General features: G+C 38.0%; 1 protein-coding gene across 1 annotated transcript in view; it reads left to right on the forward strand.

Annotated features, from left to right (window-relative positions):
• FOXP1 (forkhead box P1) overlaps positions 1-17,495 on the forward strand; it is a 1,279,200-nt gene that overhangs the window by 1,248,286 nt on the left and 13,419 nt on the right. The window contains exons 15-18 of the mRNA XM_082265551.1: positions 2,559-2,760; positions 4,083-4,159; positions 10,531-10,632; positions 14,319-14,440. Of these exons, the coding sequence (XP_082121677.1) occupies positions 2,559-2,760; positions 4,083-4,159; positions 10,531-10,632; positions 14,319-14,440 (503 nt within the window). The remainder of the gene's footprint in view (positions 1-2,558; positions 2,761-4,082; positions 4,160-10,530; positions 10,633-14,318; positions 14,441-17,495) is intronic.

Here is a 17,495-nt window from a genome sequence, read left to right on the forward strand (position 1 = left end):
TGGCAAAAACATGTAATTAATCTTTGCAACACATCTTTAAAGAGAAAAAATGGATATAACTTCCGATTTTCTGTTGTGGGGCTGACAAAATACTGGATTTTGTGGGCTAAGATTACAAGAAATGGTGTCAGCTCTGACCAACTACCTTTTGATAAACTACTAAATTCCTCTCCATATCCCTACTACTTAGAAAGTAATTGTTTTGTAGTCCAAGATAAGAACTTGGGAGTTGGGTGGGGCTGATCAGGCTGCATGTGAGATCACAGTAAAAAACAGACACTTAAATCCCACCTCACTGGATGACCATGCCAAATAATAAAAATAAAAAAGGTAATAGTCTGAATGATGATTTTATTTGTAGATGCTCAAATTGGCTCTTAGCCAGACATGGTCATTTATGAACCAAAAAAAAGCACACTTAGACTTGACCAAAAACAAACATAGACATATACATCATCAAACTGCATCTACCACATGTGAAATTTTAAAAAAGGGGTTACTGGTTGGTTTTCAGTCAATTAGTCTAAAGTGACTAAAATACATATCCTGAATTTGCTGTTTGAGTGTGTTTATGTACCAAGCAAGTATCTTTGGAAATGTTTGGATTTGGGGGATCTTATTTAAAATTGGTAAAGCTCCTTTATTCTCATCCTGTAGCCTGTGGATGAATGTGTGACCCATACTAATCTAGTTTTCCCTGTACCCCCTCTTGTTTGCCCCAGTGATTGGGCCCTTTTCTGCTCTTATGCAACAATCCTGGCAGGTATCAGGATTTATTCAGAGTACACAAGAGGACAAAATTGCACTGTATGCATGTGATGCATTACTGTTCACCTGCATACACACACAGGTCTTTGTCCAATTCCATGTCCATCATTGAAGACATTAAGCACTAATCTGAATTACTAATAAACTGGGGCACTTCAATACTTTTACCCATAGATCCGCTGATACAACTACTGGAGAACCTTATGTCACATATCCAGGTGGTGTCTACTTTTAAATATATAGATATATTTATATTTCCATATGCATTGAAAAGTACTTTCTCTCAATCTCACACCACTGATACAACAGTTTAGGAGAAAATTTACATGTTTGGTGTAGGCTTCTGCAGCTAATGGTGTGGATGCTGCAGATATTATATACTCCACATAACTGACCTTGTAGGATACCACTGCTGTACTTTAAAAAAAACGTAATGGCATTTCTGGTTACTTTATCTGGAAGAATTAATCTTATGACTTTGCAATTTCCCAAAGACACAGCAGTCTTTTGAGGTTTTTCTCCAATGGCAACAAGCCGATGTCCATACAATGGCTGTCCTAAGAATGGAGTTTTGAACCTTTTCCAACAATTAAGTTTGGAGTTAACAAATCTTTCTTCAATACCTTCAGCTAAACATGCATTGCATATCCAAGAGAAATTACAGCTGATAAGAATTAACACAATCTCAGTGTTTAACACTCTGGACCAGGCGTGGTCTGATTTCTCACCACATATATAGTTTTACTGACTAAATAGCTACCTAATTTCCCTCAGTAAATGTAGGTGGGAACAAAACCTAGGTTATATCCCAGAGGATTAGAGGGAGGAAATTCTTAGTAAGTTACCCAAAATGTCCTTATCACAGTAGGGCAGACTAACCCAGTTGTTTATCCTACATAGGACATACCATACACCTTAGTTATTTAAAATTGGAGTGCGTAATGCCTCCAACTGCTGTAAATGTGGGAAAAACTAAGATGCTCTGATTTACCTTCCATGGTAGTGTCTAGAATTGTTTAGTTACATGAATGATGTGATATCTACACTGAACACTTTATTTGGCATCTCCCTTGGGCGCAACCCTTTTTTGGGTATACTTGGGTACCTTATTACACATATCCTCAGCCCCACAGCCGAGGAGTGGTTTAGAGAGATGCACAATACACTTTCTATCGAGAAACTGAAATAAACTGGTAGATGCCCAGAAAAATTCTGGAAGCTGTGGTAAATATGGCTTGAAAAGATGGCTAGCTTCTGGTAACCCAGCCCTTCCTCAGTAATTGTTCAGGCCCAATTATCCCACCGGTATAAGTGCCCCTTGCAGCTGCTAGATCTGAGTAATATTGATAGGTATGGTAGTTAAAGACTAGACAAATGATAATCTGTAAGTTGATAAAAATCTTATTACTTTTATCATTTGCATAAATAATGTTAAAATATGAAAACATTTTAAAATTTTAGCAAGAAATATATATATATAAAAAAAATATTGTGAAAGCATGGATGGTAACGCTATGAATTCACAAATCAAAGCAAGCTAAAGGTTTATCTTCCAAGTGCAGACTCTGTTTACATACACCTTGCAAGTTTTAGCAAAGTTTAAATCTGACATTTTTAGCAAGTCCCCATTAACACCAAATAACCAGGGCTTGCACGTTTTTGGAATTATAAGGTGGGGGCTTGTATGTAAACATGAATTAAAATGATGAATACGTTTGCCAGAGAACAGTACAATTTGCAGAGATTTAAGATTAAACCATTATTTTTTTTTCTATTATGATTGTTTACAGCTGAACCTGGTATCCAGTGCCACCCTATCAAAGACTGCATCAGAACCATCCCCTCAAAGTTTACCTCATACTCCCACCACCCCAACCACACCACTTACTCCTCTAACCCAGGGACCTTCTGTTATTACAACCACCAGCATCCACAATGTGGGACCCATGCGGAGGCGGTACTCTGACAAATATAATGTCCCCATCTCTTCTGGTGAGTAGACATATTCTCTCTGCCATATCTGAGAAAGTATAGGCCAGGGATGAACAGATTATTCAGGAAACACCAGTCCAATCTAAGAAGCCAGGCAAATAGAGCCAGCACAAGTTTTAACCCTTTTAGAACGGCTTTTGAAGGCGAATTTTGGGGAAAATGTTGAACATACAGCAATATTTTTTTTATACAATCCTATACAGTATTATTTTATATATCAAGGGAAAAAAAATTGTTAAAAAATTTATTATAGTGGCTGTTTTGATGTAGACATGTGATATTGCATAACCATATAGGTCACAGTACATTGTTCCCATAACTATGATTTACCAATTCAGTAAACAATATCCAACGCGTTTCAAAATTGCATTTCTTTTCTTCTTCGGGGTGTATGTCATTTGGAAACATAAATTCTACAATAAAAACAAAATATTGCATGCGTCATCAATAATTCTTATTTACATCTTCACATTAGCATAAGGATTAGGCAGAGCAATACCTACTCAGGCTAACATGTAGAAGCTCCATAAACCGCCATCTAGTAAGAACAGTGTAAAAATCCCATGTATTGACTTTTAGTCCTCTGTCACCGCCAAGAGTCAGAGAAACAGAGCTACAACCCAGGGAAAAACACTGGGGTCACACAGAAGCACAACAACACTAGCAGATGATACAACTGTCAGGAAGAGAATGTCACTATATATTATGAGTTCCAAAAAAAAGAGGTTACTTAAAACAATAATATGTATATAAAAAGTCCAAGCTAAGACGCTTACAAAGACCCACCTTGAAGGTAAGTTTTTAACTCCAGTGTTTATGGTTTGATGATGATTGTCCTAATAGAATGACTAAAAATGTTTGAATAGGCTGTCCTAAATAATCCATATGAATGGCCAAACACCAGTCTAAAAGCATTAAAAGATATATGCCAAAAGGTTCCAATAGCAACAGCCAAGTGAACTCAAATTGGCATACTACTGTCTCAATGACAAATAATATGTCATCCTCTCTTAGAGTGAGAAATATATCTCACTTGTGTAGGTCCTAGAGTAGTTTGCGGTAGACTCTTGTCCCGTATTTACTTCCAGTTTATAAAGCCAAAATGGGAGGTAGTACAAAATATGAGACTCTCGTAGAATGTATTCATGAACAAAGTGGCTAATTGGGATTTACCCAGGTCTACCATGAATACCAAGGGTCTACGGATTGCACATTGCTCATTGTATGTTCTTGGATTAGCCTGAGTTGCCTAACTTTCAAGATTATTAAACCTCCTCTTTGATGTTTTTTTACATTTTCATTTTTTCCCACTTTAATTGCAGACATTGCACAGAACCAAGAGTTTTACAAAAATGCAGAAGTTAGGCCACCTTTTACATACGCATCCTTAATTAGGCAGGTAAGTCTACATGTTTTGTTTACTCGGTGGTCCTAAAATATCTATCTAAAGAAGAATTTCACGTAGAGGAAAATATATACCTTTGGACTGCAGAAAGGGTCTAGGCTGAAAGTGCCTGAGAACATGATTTTGCCAAGTGGATAGATGAACTTGCATTCTTCCTTAGACTAGGCCTGGTTAAAAAGGTATAGCTGCAACCCCTGTTCTTCCTGTACTGAAACATGGTGATGGCGTAGCTGAATGTAAAAATATTACTACCCTTTGTTGTTCAGTCCTCTTAAAACTGGTTTCCATCTTTTTTCATTTACTCACAATTTCAAACTTTCATGAAATCTCCTAGGTGGAAAACCAAGTTCATTGTTTGAAATAGAATTATGTTTAAAACAAGTCAATAAACCCTTCACTTTTGGATTCGTTTGAAAATTTGTTATTCTTCAAAATTTATATTCGTAGTCATTAGAATTATTTTATAAAAAGCTGTATCACACTGTGTTCTGTTCTGGCATGTGGTAAACTTATATGCAGAGTACTAAGCAGTTACAATAAATGTGCTATCCAGAAATACAATTTCAACTCATAAACAAGTGCAATTGGTGAGAATAATGATTATAATAAGAGCGATCATGATAGAAATTAAAGTGCAATAAAATTGAATAGAAAAAAGTCCATTGAATCAATCTTTTTTGAATGAATATTGTATTCTTCCAAAAAACACATGCAGGCAAATGACAGTTAAACAGGTGTGTGCTCACTCCACCACCTTAAGGATGGGTTTACACCAGTGCCCACACTAATGTGGGTTTTCCCGAATCCAATTCACATGACAGGAGATTGTGACCGGCTCTAAATAGAGCCAGTTCACACATCTCTGGAGTGGCTTCGGAGCAAATTGCACAGAGGTCCTGTGCCTCCCTGACTCCGTTTCAACTTCGAATCGCCTGATTCATCCCTGAAACAGAAGAGCAGGGACACACCGGACCCCTGCTGTCAGCCGCATGCGTTAGCAGTGTGAACCCAGGCTTAAGAGGAAGTCAACTTTCTTCTCTTGTTTTAACTTATAGATAAGCCTATAATAAGACTTACCTATAGGTAGTGTAAATATCTCCTAAACGGGCACTGTTTAGGAGATATTTACCTTGCATGCAGCCAGTTACATCACTGGCGCATGCTCTTTGAAGGAACTGTCGCCTTTGCCGTTCCTTCCGAGTCCTGTGCCGTGACATCATTGCGGCCCTGGCCAGTCACAGAGCCAGAGTCTGCGAACCTGGAAGCAAGACAGGTGAAGATTGAGGCGTCTGCAGCACTGTCTTCTCGGCACGGGAGGGCTTCTTTTTCAGGTAAGTTTAACATAATGTGCTAGTATGCATCGATTACTAGCCCATTATGGCTCCCCCCCCCCCAAAAAGTCTATAGTGATTTACAACCACTTGAACCTCTGATAGACAAACTCTCACCTTGCTCATCGGACCTTGAAATTATAACAGGTCAACAAGGGCAGGGTCTCTTTAACCACTTCTGGACCAGAAGGTTTTAAACACCTTAATGATCAGGCCATTTTTTTGTGATACGGCACTGCGTAAGTTTACCTGACAATTGCATGGACGTGCAAAGCTGTACCGGAATAAAATTGATGTCCTTTTTTCCCCACAAATAGAGCTTCCTTTTGGTGGTATTTGATCACCTCTGCGATTTTTATTTTTTGCACTATAAACAAAAAAAGAGCGGCAATTCTGAAAAAAAAAGCAATATTTTTTTACTTTCTGCTATAAAACATGCCCAATAAAAAACTTTTAAAATCAAATGTTTTCATCATTTTAGGCCAATATATATTCTACTACATATTTTTGTTATCAGTGCTAAAAATATGCACTGTTACTGTACTATTGGCACTGGCAGGGAAAGGGTTAACACCAGGGGCAATCAAAGGGTTAAATGTGTCCCTAGAGGGGGCTTTCTATCTGTGTGGGGGATGGGCTTGCTGAATGAACACAGAGAGCTGTGTTCCTAAATAAGAGGAACACAGGATCCCTGTGTTCATTACTGACAGAACAGCGGTCTGCTGTGTTTACAATGGCAGACAGCTGTTCTGTCTCCACAGAGAGTGATCACGAGTGAACATTGCGGCTGCCAGACCGGCTGATTGGCTCCCCCTGTAGCCAATCGTCTCCACTAGTGGTCCTGGGAAACGATGTACAGGTACGTCGTTTCATGGGACGGAGCTGACCTACCACAGTATAAGTACGGCGGCTGGTCGGCAAGTAGTTAAATAGCCAGGACAAGCTATAAGGAGGATTCAAAGTTCTTCCTTTCCAAACCAACCAGCAGAAGGAAATGTTCAGCATAACATCTCAGTAAAAAAGGAAAAAGGACATGCACAATGCACAATTATAAAGGGACCGTGCACGCATAGGCTTTTAGTAACTGTAAGTGGCATAGGCGTTTTCAAGCTGCAAAAAAAAACAAGAGTCAGTGCGTTTTGGGGCAACATCGTTACAGCTATAAAAATGATTGATGCTGCTAAACGCATGTTAACGCCGTATACGGAGTTGAGCTGCATCAAGCATTTTGAAGCTGTAGTAATTGGATTTGGGAGTGGAAAATAGAAGAGGAAAGAGAAACTCTGCTTAACGCTAAGGTAGCTAAACGCGCATGAATGCCAATGCAAAACACTTCTAAAAGCGCATTTTTACAGTTACTTTTACCTGGCGTCAGTACTGGCTATGCAGTTAGCCTAAAGGTTATGGTTGTGGAGTGAGCACTCATTTTTATCATGATCACTGTTATTATCATCACCAACTGAACTTGTTTATGAGTTGAAATTGTAATTTCGGATAGCACATATATTGTATTGGGTTATTACCTGACATATAGGTTTAACACATGGCAGAATAGAACACAACACTGTACAGATTTTTTTATATGAACCTAACAAAGTATTTTTTAGAACTTTGAATACCACAGCTCTATATCGTTTTGCAATTGTGGTGGGCACAAGATTTTTTTGTTGTATTTGTTTTTGGAATCCCTCATAATTTACTTTTCAATAAGTGTATTTTACGGTACAAATAATAAACTGTTTAGGTTCCAAAGCACAATAAAAAACAAACAGTGAGTAGGAACCAGTTATATAAGCATTGGTAGGTAATGTACCAAAAATCAACGTGTTTATAAAGTAATATAATGCCTTTGAGCAAAATATGGAGTATAATTTCAGTTAGCGAAGTAGAACTCTTAAGTCAAATAGCAGTTTCAGAAATAGCGTTTTGGACTTGCAGGTTAAGAGGAGGGAAGGGTCAGGACTTAACTAATGGAGGGTGGGTAGGAGAAAGACAAAGCAAAAGGCTTTGGGGGGGGGGGGTAAAAGGGAATGTGGATGTGTTGGGAGGGCGAGGGAAAGGTTAGTGTGTGTAAGGGTTGAAGGAAGTAAGACTCCTGATGGTCTTTGGGCCTACAAAAGCTTGCTATTTATGTAGATGCAAAGGTCCAAATCTTAACACAAATAAATAGCCAGGGATCCTAGATTTTCTTAAATTTATTGATTTTACTTGGATTCCTAAAAGACAATTCTCTTTTCTGTTTGGATCATTTTAAAATATCCCAATCTTTCATACAGACCAGACCAACTTTTTTAGGATTGGGAAAAATATCTATGGTCCTTTCGATATTTTTGGAAAACGGTACATCATTGTGGCATGGAACACAGTGATGTCACTTGTTATTAGTGAGTTTATTGGCTAAAAATCCACAGTGGGAGTTTGTACATGTATGACAGATTTATTATTTTTTTATTAAAATAACAATGACATCTTTTGTCATTTAATATTTAGTGATTTTCCAGGTACAATAAAAAATAAAAAAAATCACACCCACTGATGAAAAGGGTTTGCAAAATCACATTGTTTTATGAGTCCAGAATATTTTTTTTTTGGCAAAAGAGTTTTGAAAACAGCAATATCTAACATAATTGCTTTTGATTAAGTATTACAATACGATGTGATTATTAGAAAATTCATTTCACACAACAGTGAAAATGAGGCTGTTTAAAGATGGCAAGTCAATTATCACAAACTAGCGTAATCTCTGATCCCTAGAATTAATCTGAGCTCTAAATAATTACTGAGCTGTAATCAGCCGCTGAAATGTTTTGCATTTTTCTTTGATCCCGCTTTGTGAATGACTGATAAATTAATATTTCTACCAGGAAACAGAAATAAAAACTCAAAACAATTAGATAATTCCATTTTGAATGTTGTCATTGAACTGTTAAATAGAGGTATTAATCTCAGATCGTGTTGTGAAGTCTGGTTTATTTATTTTGCACAAAATGATGCATTTTTGTGGCTCTTGCATTGGCTGTGTCTGCAGATGCGCATTTGGTACAGTTAGTAAAAATAATTACATTATCGTATCTTTGATTGTGCTTTTGAATTTTATTCTCAAATTATACACAACTTTATTTTCAAATACATTTTCTTATTTCAATGTCATAGATGCGTGTGACACATTAAGGAATATTCTTCTGTAATTTATGGCTGCCTTTACTACATATTAGAAAAGTAGGGCTTTGCTACAATATTTTCCACATTTCTTTGCAGCTATAGGTAAATTTGTCTTTCAATATCCAATTGCTATGTTATTTATTTCTACTTTGCTTTGCCTGTGCAGAATATATGTCAAAAGATCTTTCCATTTAGGTTAGTAAGGGAATCCACTGACACAGGCTTCAGCAGAGAAAGACAACAGTAAACAATGTATATTTCCTCATCCCACTGCATCTAATTTAAAGGAGAAGCACTTTTCATTATACTCCTTGGAGCCTCAAGAACAATAACCTCCCCCCAGAATATGCATGCACTACGTCATTCAGAATTAGTGCACAATGTAATGCAAATTAAGGTGGAGAAGAGGGGCAGATGATGTCACAATCTTTTTTTTGTCTATCAGAAAACACTTTGTATTTATTGCAAAATAATACAAGGTGATCACTGAATGGTAGTGCTCCTCCTGTGTTCAGTGTACAGAGGGGAATCTGCTGGAGCAGCACCCAGAAGTTCAAGGCTATCACTATAAGCAGCACAGATTGGTGTAGTGATTTTCAGCTTCCCCCATCAGCCCCCTGGATAGCAGATATGGATACTTACATCAAGCTATTATGGGCCAGTATAACTTTGCAAAAGTGATAATTCCTGGTGCTCTGCTTTAAAGAGTCATTCCACCCAAAGTGATATTTCAGAAAGGGACTAGTTGACTGCATCACCTGCTGCCTTCTTATACCTCTTGTTAACTCCAACATCTAGAATGCCCTTAGAAAGTTTCTGTCTCTCACCCACCTTGAGGTATTCATACTCTTTTAGTAAGGCTTTCCACTGAAATTTCGATTGTCTTATTGAAAATTTGAGCCAGTTCAGCAGTAGGAGCATTTGTGAGGTCAAGTACTGGTGTGGGCCAAAAGGACCTAGTGTTCTAATTCAGCCTTTTTCAACCAGGATGCCCAGGCACCTTGGGGTGCCTTGAGGCCTCTTCAGGGGTGCCTTGGCAAAATGCTTAAAAATTGCCCAAAAATTGTATACGGGGTAGCTGGCATGTGTATGAAGGCTGCCTTTTTTGTTACACTGAGCCACAGGTTTTCATTGTGCACCATTACAACCTTCTAGCTGCTGGCATCCTAATGACCAATGGCATCATTTGTTGATAAAAAGGATGTCAGTCACCTGCATAGTATCCTTGTTTGACCCTACCCTGCCCCTCTTTATCAGCGTTGGGGTCACATTAGCTGAGTGATGGAGAAAAATTGAGGGAGAAGAGTAACATTGGAATACTAGTCAGTACCAGTTTGCAAAAGTGTATTTGCTTTGGAAGAATAAATCACCTCTAACGTTGGATGTCCTACTTGGACTTGTGGATGTTGCTGCATTATGGAAAACTATTTGAAAAGCTTTTATATTTTAGAATGGGGTGCCTCAAGACTGTCCATAATTTTTAAAGGGTGCCTCGAGACTGTCTATAATTTTTAAAGGGTGCCTCGAGACAGTCCATCATTTTTTAAGGGTGCCTTGATTGAAAAAAAGGTTGAGAAACACTGTTCTAATTCATATCAAAGATGTACAGTAGGGTTGTTGTCAGGGCTTTGTGCAGGGCACTCAATTTTCTTCACACCAAACTCCTCAAACCATGTATTTATGAACCTGGATTGGTGTTGATTGTTGTCAAATCTCAGGACTTTTTGTAAGCAGGATCCTATATTTGCACTTTAACAGTTCATAGATTGTGGTAGTACTGGGCTTAAAACCAATAAATTATGTATACATTATATAAAAGTGTTAAAGCTGGAATACCCTTCTTATTATAACCTGCTACTATTGTTCATATAGGCAATTCTTGAATCCCCTGAAAAGCAACTAACACTAAATGAAATCTACAATTGGTTCACACGAATGTTTGCCTACTTCCGGCGCAATGCAGCAACGTGGAAGGTATTATTCATTTTTTTACTGTGTATTATAAGATATATAAGGTAAATATCTCTAACTAAAACCATGGGTAGATGTTTGATATAGTGAGAAGATAAATGCAAAATCCTTTCATAGCTGATGTTTAAAGCTTATTTTAAATCAAAACTTTTTTTGTGGTTATGATAGAACCACATCTCTATCTGTGACCTTGCGTGAAGATTCATTCTATATAACTTAGTAATTACTGTCATCAGGACTGAAAATTATTTTGAGAATCAAACATTTTGAGTTATCACCAGAATTGGAATAGAGAGAAAATCTTCTAGTGAGGACACTTGTTCCTGTGACTATAATCTAAGAGGCATTGTCTCTTCCTTTTTGTTGTGTCTCTGGGGCAGGACAGGGAAGGGAAGGGAAATGTCCCCAATGGGACACAGACAAAATAGAAACTGACATGCTTTTTATACACAGTAACTTTCTCATGTTTATTGATCAGTTAACTAAACATGGTAGTGTCAGTAGACTTTTTTTCTGAGGTCCCTGGTTATTGATGATTTGTCCATTTTTTCATGCTTTTGTTCACTCCACAAAATGTAACATGTTGATGGAAAGGGTAAATGGTATTATAAAATGGTAAGATTAATACAAATGTTTGGTTTCACCATTGAAATGTGTTAAAATATGACTTTTTAAGGAACCATATATGTTGAAAGGCTCACTCTGTTTTAATTAATAAATATATATATTTAGTGATCTTACATAGAACTGTTAATTTATCTTTATTATCTTTTTTGCACTCATTCCATCAGCTTACTGGTCATTAAATGGATCTGTGTAAATCAACAGGCTTTAGGAAATGACCATGAGGGCCATCCTTTGTACTGGGCACTGCTCAGAGAGCTAGAGGGAGTGAATGCTTACATGCATATACTTTAACTGTGCTCCATATATAAGGGTAGGAGAATAGGATGTCAGACCCATGAGAGCCTTAAGTCTTAAGCCTAATGACAATGTAGGGCCCAGATATTCCATTATTCCCTTTTCATTCCTAGATATTCCATTCCAACACGTTATTGTTATTGTTTCCAAATTGGAAATTTCTAGCTTTATCAAAGAAGTAGAGTGTTATAGTGTTGACCTCTGAAACATACAAAACAGTGGACTTTAAGCTAAACCATTGGTACATAAAAGTCAAAATTGTTTGAATATCATATTGAACAGTTGAAACTTCTTGGGAAACAGACAGCAAATCCCAAACTTAGGTTATTTCCTATCCTTAATCCACCCAAAACTAGTAAAATAAAATATTTGCACTGTAAATTTTTGTGCATATTGTCATTTTTCATAGCATGGCATTCTTTCCATTTTTGACCTATTTTCTATTCCTTCCCTTTCAGGAGATGGAAAGAGATCACAACACAATAGGGATCTTTTTTCTTTGCTAATTTCTGTTTGTCCACGGAAAAAGTCCCCTCATAGCTTTTTTGTTTAGTAGTTTCCATTTTTTTCACATCACCACCAGTGAAAACCAAATTAAATATGCAAGGTCTGCTTACATTCATACTTTATATGCAATGACCAGTGAAAACACTGTTATATAAAGAACTGGAAAATGTGTGAAGATTGAATAAAAAAAATGAATACTGTGTAAAAAAATAAAACTGATAAAATAATTAAAAATACAGTTAAATAGCATGTGATTCCTTAACCACTTCAGCCCCGGAAGGTTTTATCCCTTCATTGACCGGGCCATTTTTTGCGATTCGGCACTGCGTTACTTTAACGGAAAATTGCGCGGTCGTGCGACGCTGTACCCAAATACAATTGATGTGATTTTTTCCCACAAATTGAGCTTTCTTTTGGTGGTATTTGATCACCTCTGCGGTATTTAGATTTTGCGCTATAAACAAAAAAAGAGCGACAATTTAAAAAAAAACACAATATTTTTTACTTTCTGCTATAAAACATTCCCAATAAAAAATATTTAAAAATTTAAGTTTTTTTATCAGTTTAGGCCAATTTATATTCTGCTACATATTTTTGGTAAAAAAAAAATACCAAGAAGCATATTTTAATTGGTTTGCGCAAAGGTTATAGCGTTTACAACTACGGGATAGATTTTTGGACTTTTTATTTATTTAGTTTTTTTTATTAGTAATGGCGGCGATCAACGATTTTTAGCGGGACTGCGACATTGCAGCGGACAGATCGGACCCCTAACTGACATATTTGACACTTTTTGGGGACCAGTGACACTAATACAGTAATTAGTGCTAAATAATATGCACTGTTACTGTATAAATGACACTGGCAGGGAAGGGGTTAATACTGGGAGTGATCAAAGGGGTTAAATGTATTTCTAAAGTGCTTACTCACTGTGGGGGGGGGGGATTGTTCTGTGACAGGCAGAAAGTGATCGCAGTTTCAGCTTAGCTAAAACTGCTGATCTCTCCCTGCCTGTCTGACAGAAGATCCGCCTGCTTTGTTTACATAAGCAGGCGGGTTCTTCTCTCCATTTCTCCGACGATTGCAGGAGGGCAGCGGCAATCGCCGCCACTCCTTCCGTGGCCCACCTTCCGCTGTGTCCAAACACAGCAGGAGCGCGGCTTCGGCAGCGCGCACGCCGCCAAAACCACGTGCACTCAGTCACGTAGTAGTATGTGACTGAGCGCAGCCGAGCCGCCAAGCCACAATAATACTACGGCGGGCGGTTGGCAAGTGGCTAAACTGGTCATACATTGATCAAAATTGAATTTCGATCAGTGTGTGGCTGTCCCTGTTCACCAGAAGTTAGTCATTTGATTACCTTTTGTCAAAGTGACATGCTGCAAAATGTTTCTCGATCAGCATCTGCAGCTGCTGAATTGTGGGAACCTGTTTTAGAATACAATGTCCTGGCAGGAAGGGAGATAATTCCTCCATTCGCCTTGTTTGTGTGGATGGAGGAATCTGTTAATTTATTTTTATTTTCACTTTTGTTTCGCTATCTGAATGAAAACAAGAGAAAAATTAGTGTCTGACCAACTTTAGTCTTTATTCCACTGCTTTTAAAATTGGTTTAAATGCTATTGAGACTCTTAGGTTTGTCAGTCATTCCAAAGAAATTTAAAGCATATCTATAGCCAAACTTTTCTTTTAGTTTTGAATAGAATAGGAAAGGTTAAAACGCCCTGTCAGCATTTTTTTCTGTTTGTTTCATTTAGGTGAAATTTTGTCTCTTGCCCTTTACGCACATCAGAAGGTGAGAGGAAATCTCTCATAGACAGTTGTCACAACAGAAGCTGTCCCCAGTGTTAGATTTCCCCCCTGTTGTTGTTCAGTGACCACTCAAAATGTTTGTATTTAGTTCTGGTGATAATGGTCACTAGGATGAATAGAGAGGTAAATCTAGGAGCACAGACAGCAATGCAAATCTGACACAGTTGCTAACCCTTCACAACACAACTCTGTTTTTTTTTTCCAAACTTTTTGCTACTCAACAAAAAATACAAAAGTATTCCAAAAAATGTAAGAGGTAGTTAAGGTGAAAATTGAAAGACTAGTCATTGCAACATGGTGTCAGCTGCCACAGCCTGATAGCATATATGTTTCATTAAACTGAAACTGCTAACTTTTCTTTTTTAATGGTAAAAATGATGTATAGATGGTTATTGCTGCCAATATTTAGCGCTCACCTTTGAATGTTTTCTCTCCTATCCCCGCTGCAGAATGCAGTGCGCCATAATCTTAGTCTACACAAGTGTTTTGTGCGAGTAGAAAACGTAAAAGGGGCAGTATGGACAGTGGATGAAATAGAATTCCAAAAAAGGAGGCCACAAAAGATCAGTGGGTACGTCCACCATCCTTTGAACTTCTTAGTGTAGTGTGTTATTGTACATGTGATGATGGAGTAGCAGAGGTGTGCTCAGAGGAAAGCACAGAACATCATCCCCTGCCATTTTGTATGCCCACTGTACCCCTGTCCCGCTTGCCTTGGTGTATGCTGCATCACTTGCCTGGTGCTTTTTAAGGGAAACTGTCATTTGTGCCAGTTGATGACAACCATTTTCTGAGGGCTTAACCAATATTTAGCCTACTAACATTTGGCAACGTATTCTAAAATATTGGTTTGGACCACAAAAAGGCTGCCACTTTGCACACCAGACAGATTCTATTAAAGTACCTATGCCTGTTAACCCTCACCAACCATTTGCTTATGCATTGTTATGTTCTTTTTCCTTTCCCTTCATTGTTTGTGCTGCTTCCCCCACTTTTTATTGCTTTCAACCCCTCCCTGACATCCTTTTGTATGCCTCTTCCCCGTCCCATTTTTGCTTTCCATTCTCCCATTTCCTCTTTTTTTTTTCTCCAAATCACTTCATCCTTGTTGCTGCTGCTTTGGTCCCAGGGTGCCATTCGCACCAATCTCTCACTCCATAAGTGCTTTGTCAGAGTAGAGGATGATTATGGGTCCGTTTGGACTGTTGATGATGAAGAGTTTAAACGTGGCCGTCATATTCAGAGAGGCCGTCCTCGAAAATACTGCCCTGATGAAAACTTTGAGGAACTTATTACACAGTAAGAGCTTTAACTTGCTTGATTTGCTTTTTTATGTTATGCCACCTATCCTCTTTCAAAGCTACTTTTCTTGCATGCTTCATTTGCCAACATTTCATGCAGCAACTCCTATAACCTCTACTGAAGTTTGTGCTATTCCTCCAAAAATGTGTGTTTGTGTGTGTGTGATTTTTTTAACATATGTTATTGGCTACATGTTCTTGTCCTGTTTATGGTGGAGGTAGACATTATGGTTGACCCAGTGTTCAAAATATTTCTATCATAGGCCTGTTTCACACAGGCTTTATCTTGTATAAGAGTAGTATGAACAGCAAGCTTTTGAAACTTTCTGCAGGTTCCAAGCAGCTTTCTCTAAGCCTTTAAATCACCCTTCAGCTCCCATTTGGTAATGCTATACGCAGATCATTATTGGAGTGCTGCTTGTCACATCAAATAAGCTGCAAGCAGACTTAAGCAGGCTTCCAACAAACTTCAAGCAGGGCTGAAACCTGCTAGCAGCTTGTTTAAAGTGGCAGTCAGCACTCACATTAGGACCTGTGTTCAACATTTACAAACTGGAGCTGAAGAGAGCTTTAAAAGCTTCAACAAATCTTGTTGAATGTTCTGCAAATGCTTTGTAGATGCTTGCTGTTCACACTGCTCTTACACGAACTAAAGCCTGTGTGAAACTGGCCATATTGTTTCTGCAGGTGTCATTAACTGGATTGAGTACTTTTGTGACTCAAGGGTGTTGTTGGTTGCTAGGGAATTCTGATATTCTTAATATTATTTCAGCCTACAAAATGGTTGCCTCCACCATATGCGGAGGTGGTCTGTATGAAAAAAAAATCTTATTTGTTTTGCTCTGGACAGTATGTTTGATTTATATCACAATTGCTGACTTCACTACATTACAAAGTATTTTGTTTTTGCACGTTATGACACGCATACTAAAATGCCTTCTCCTTGACAAATTTTAAAGCTACCTTGTCAGCAAAGAGCCACTTGTAGCCAAAAGCATTGCTTTTTGGGCAACCATGACTTTAAACACTTTTGTTTTACTACTCCCTGGTTACTGCAAGTATTTGATCAGTTGTATAGGTCAATTACCTGGTTTCTCTGTTGCACAAAATTGTTTTTCCCACTGGCTCTTACATCCTCTAGTGACGTAAAAGCTGGCAAGAGGAACCACAGCATGCGATGGGAGGAGTAAGGTATTCCACACACCAAGAAGTGGTCAGGGAGCAGTGATGCAGGAATGTTTCAACTCATGGACTCAATTCTACTTTTATATGTTTTTAAAATGCCATTATTACAAATTTGTATTTTGACTTATGCATTTCTGGATATACAATAAACATTTGTAAATTGTATTAGACTTAAAGTGCACCTGTGCCCAGAATGTGGACATTCAACAACACCTTTTCCTATTCTTAACAAGCAGCAAAAACTCTAAAACTAGCTATTTTTAACCTCTTTAGCAGCTTGTAATGTGAAGTAATTCAATCTCAAAATCAAAACAAAAACAAAAACTCTAAAGTTGAGTTTGTTATTAATTTAAGTTAATACTTGCTTGACCGCCCAATGTGCCTAAATTTTGATATAAAAACTTCAGGGGCTTGGAAATTATAGCTGGCTCACCAAAATAGACAGCTGGAGATTATAACCCCACCACTCACACACATACACTGATGTATAATGTAGCTTCAGAGCAAAACTCTGTATTACAAAATCCCTCCTGTATTTATTTATTTTTTTTATTAGGGATACACAACATTTTATGGCTGGTTCTTTTTGAACCAGTGTTGATGAAATTCTAAGCTGTTGCTTTGAGAACTTTGGATAAAGTGTTGCTTAAATTCACCACTTTACTCTAGAAAAAAAGTCCAAGTCAGCAGAAGCATGCAACCTTTAGAATAAAAGTACAGCATTTTATAATCCTTGCAAATCAATCCCTGCTGGAAAGGTGGAGCAAGCAAAGGCAGTTCCAAAAAAAGAGAATAGAGGCGTCCAGTCCAAAAGAGAGAATAGAGGCGTCCAGTTCCAAAAGAGAGAATAGAGGCGTCCAGTTCCAAAAGAGAGAACAGAGGCGTCCAGTCCAAAAGAGAGAATAGAGGCGTCCAGTTCCAAAAGAGAGAATAGAGGCGTCCAGTTCCAAAAGAGAGAAGAGAGGCGTCCAGTTCCAAAACAGTGAATAGAGGCGTCCAGTTCCAAAAGAGAGAACAGAGGCGTCCAGTTCCAAAAGAGAGAACAGAGGTGTCCAGTTCCAAAAGAGAGAACAGATGTGTCCAGTTCCAAAAGAGAGAACAGAGGCGTCCAGTTCCAAAAGAGTGAACAGAGGCGTCCTG

This window comes from Pelophylax lessonae, assembly GCF_965119305.1.
Source record: "Pelophylax lessonae genome assembly, chromosome: 8".
Lineage (NCBI taxonomy): Eukaryota > Metazoa > Chordata > Amphibia > Anura > Ranidae > Pelophylax > Pelophylax lessonae.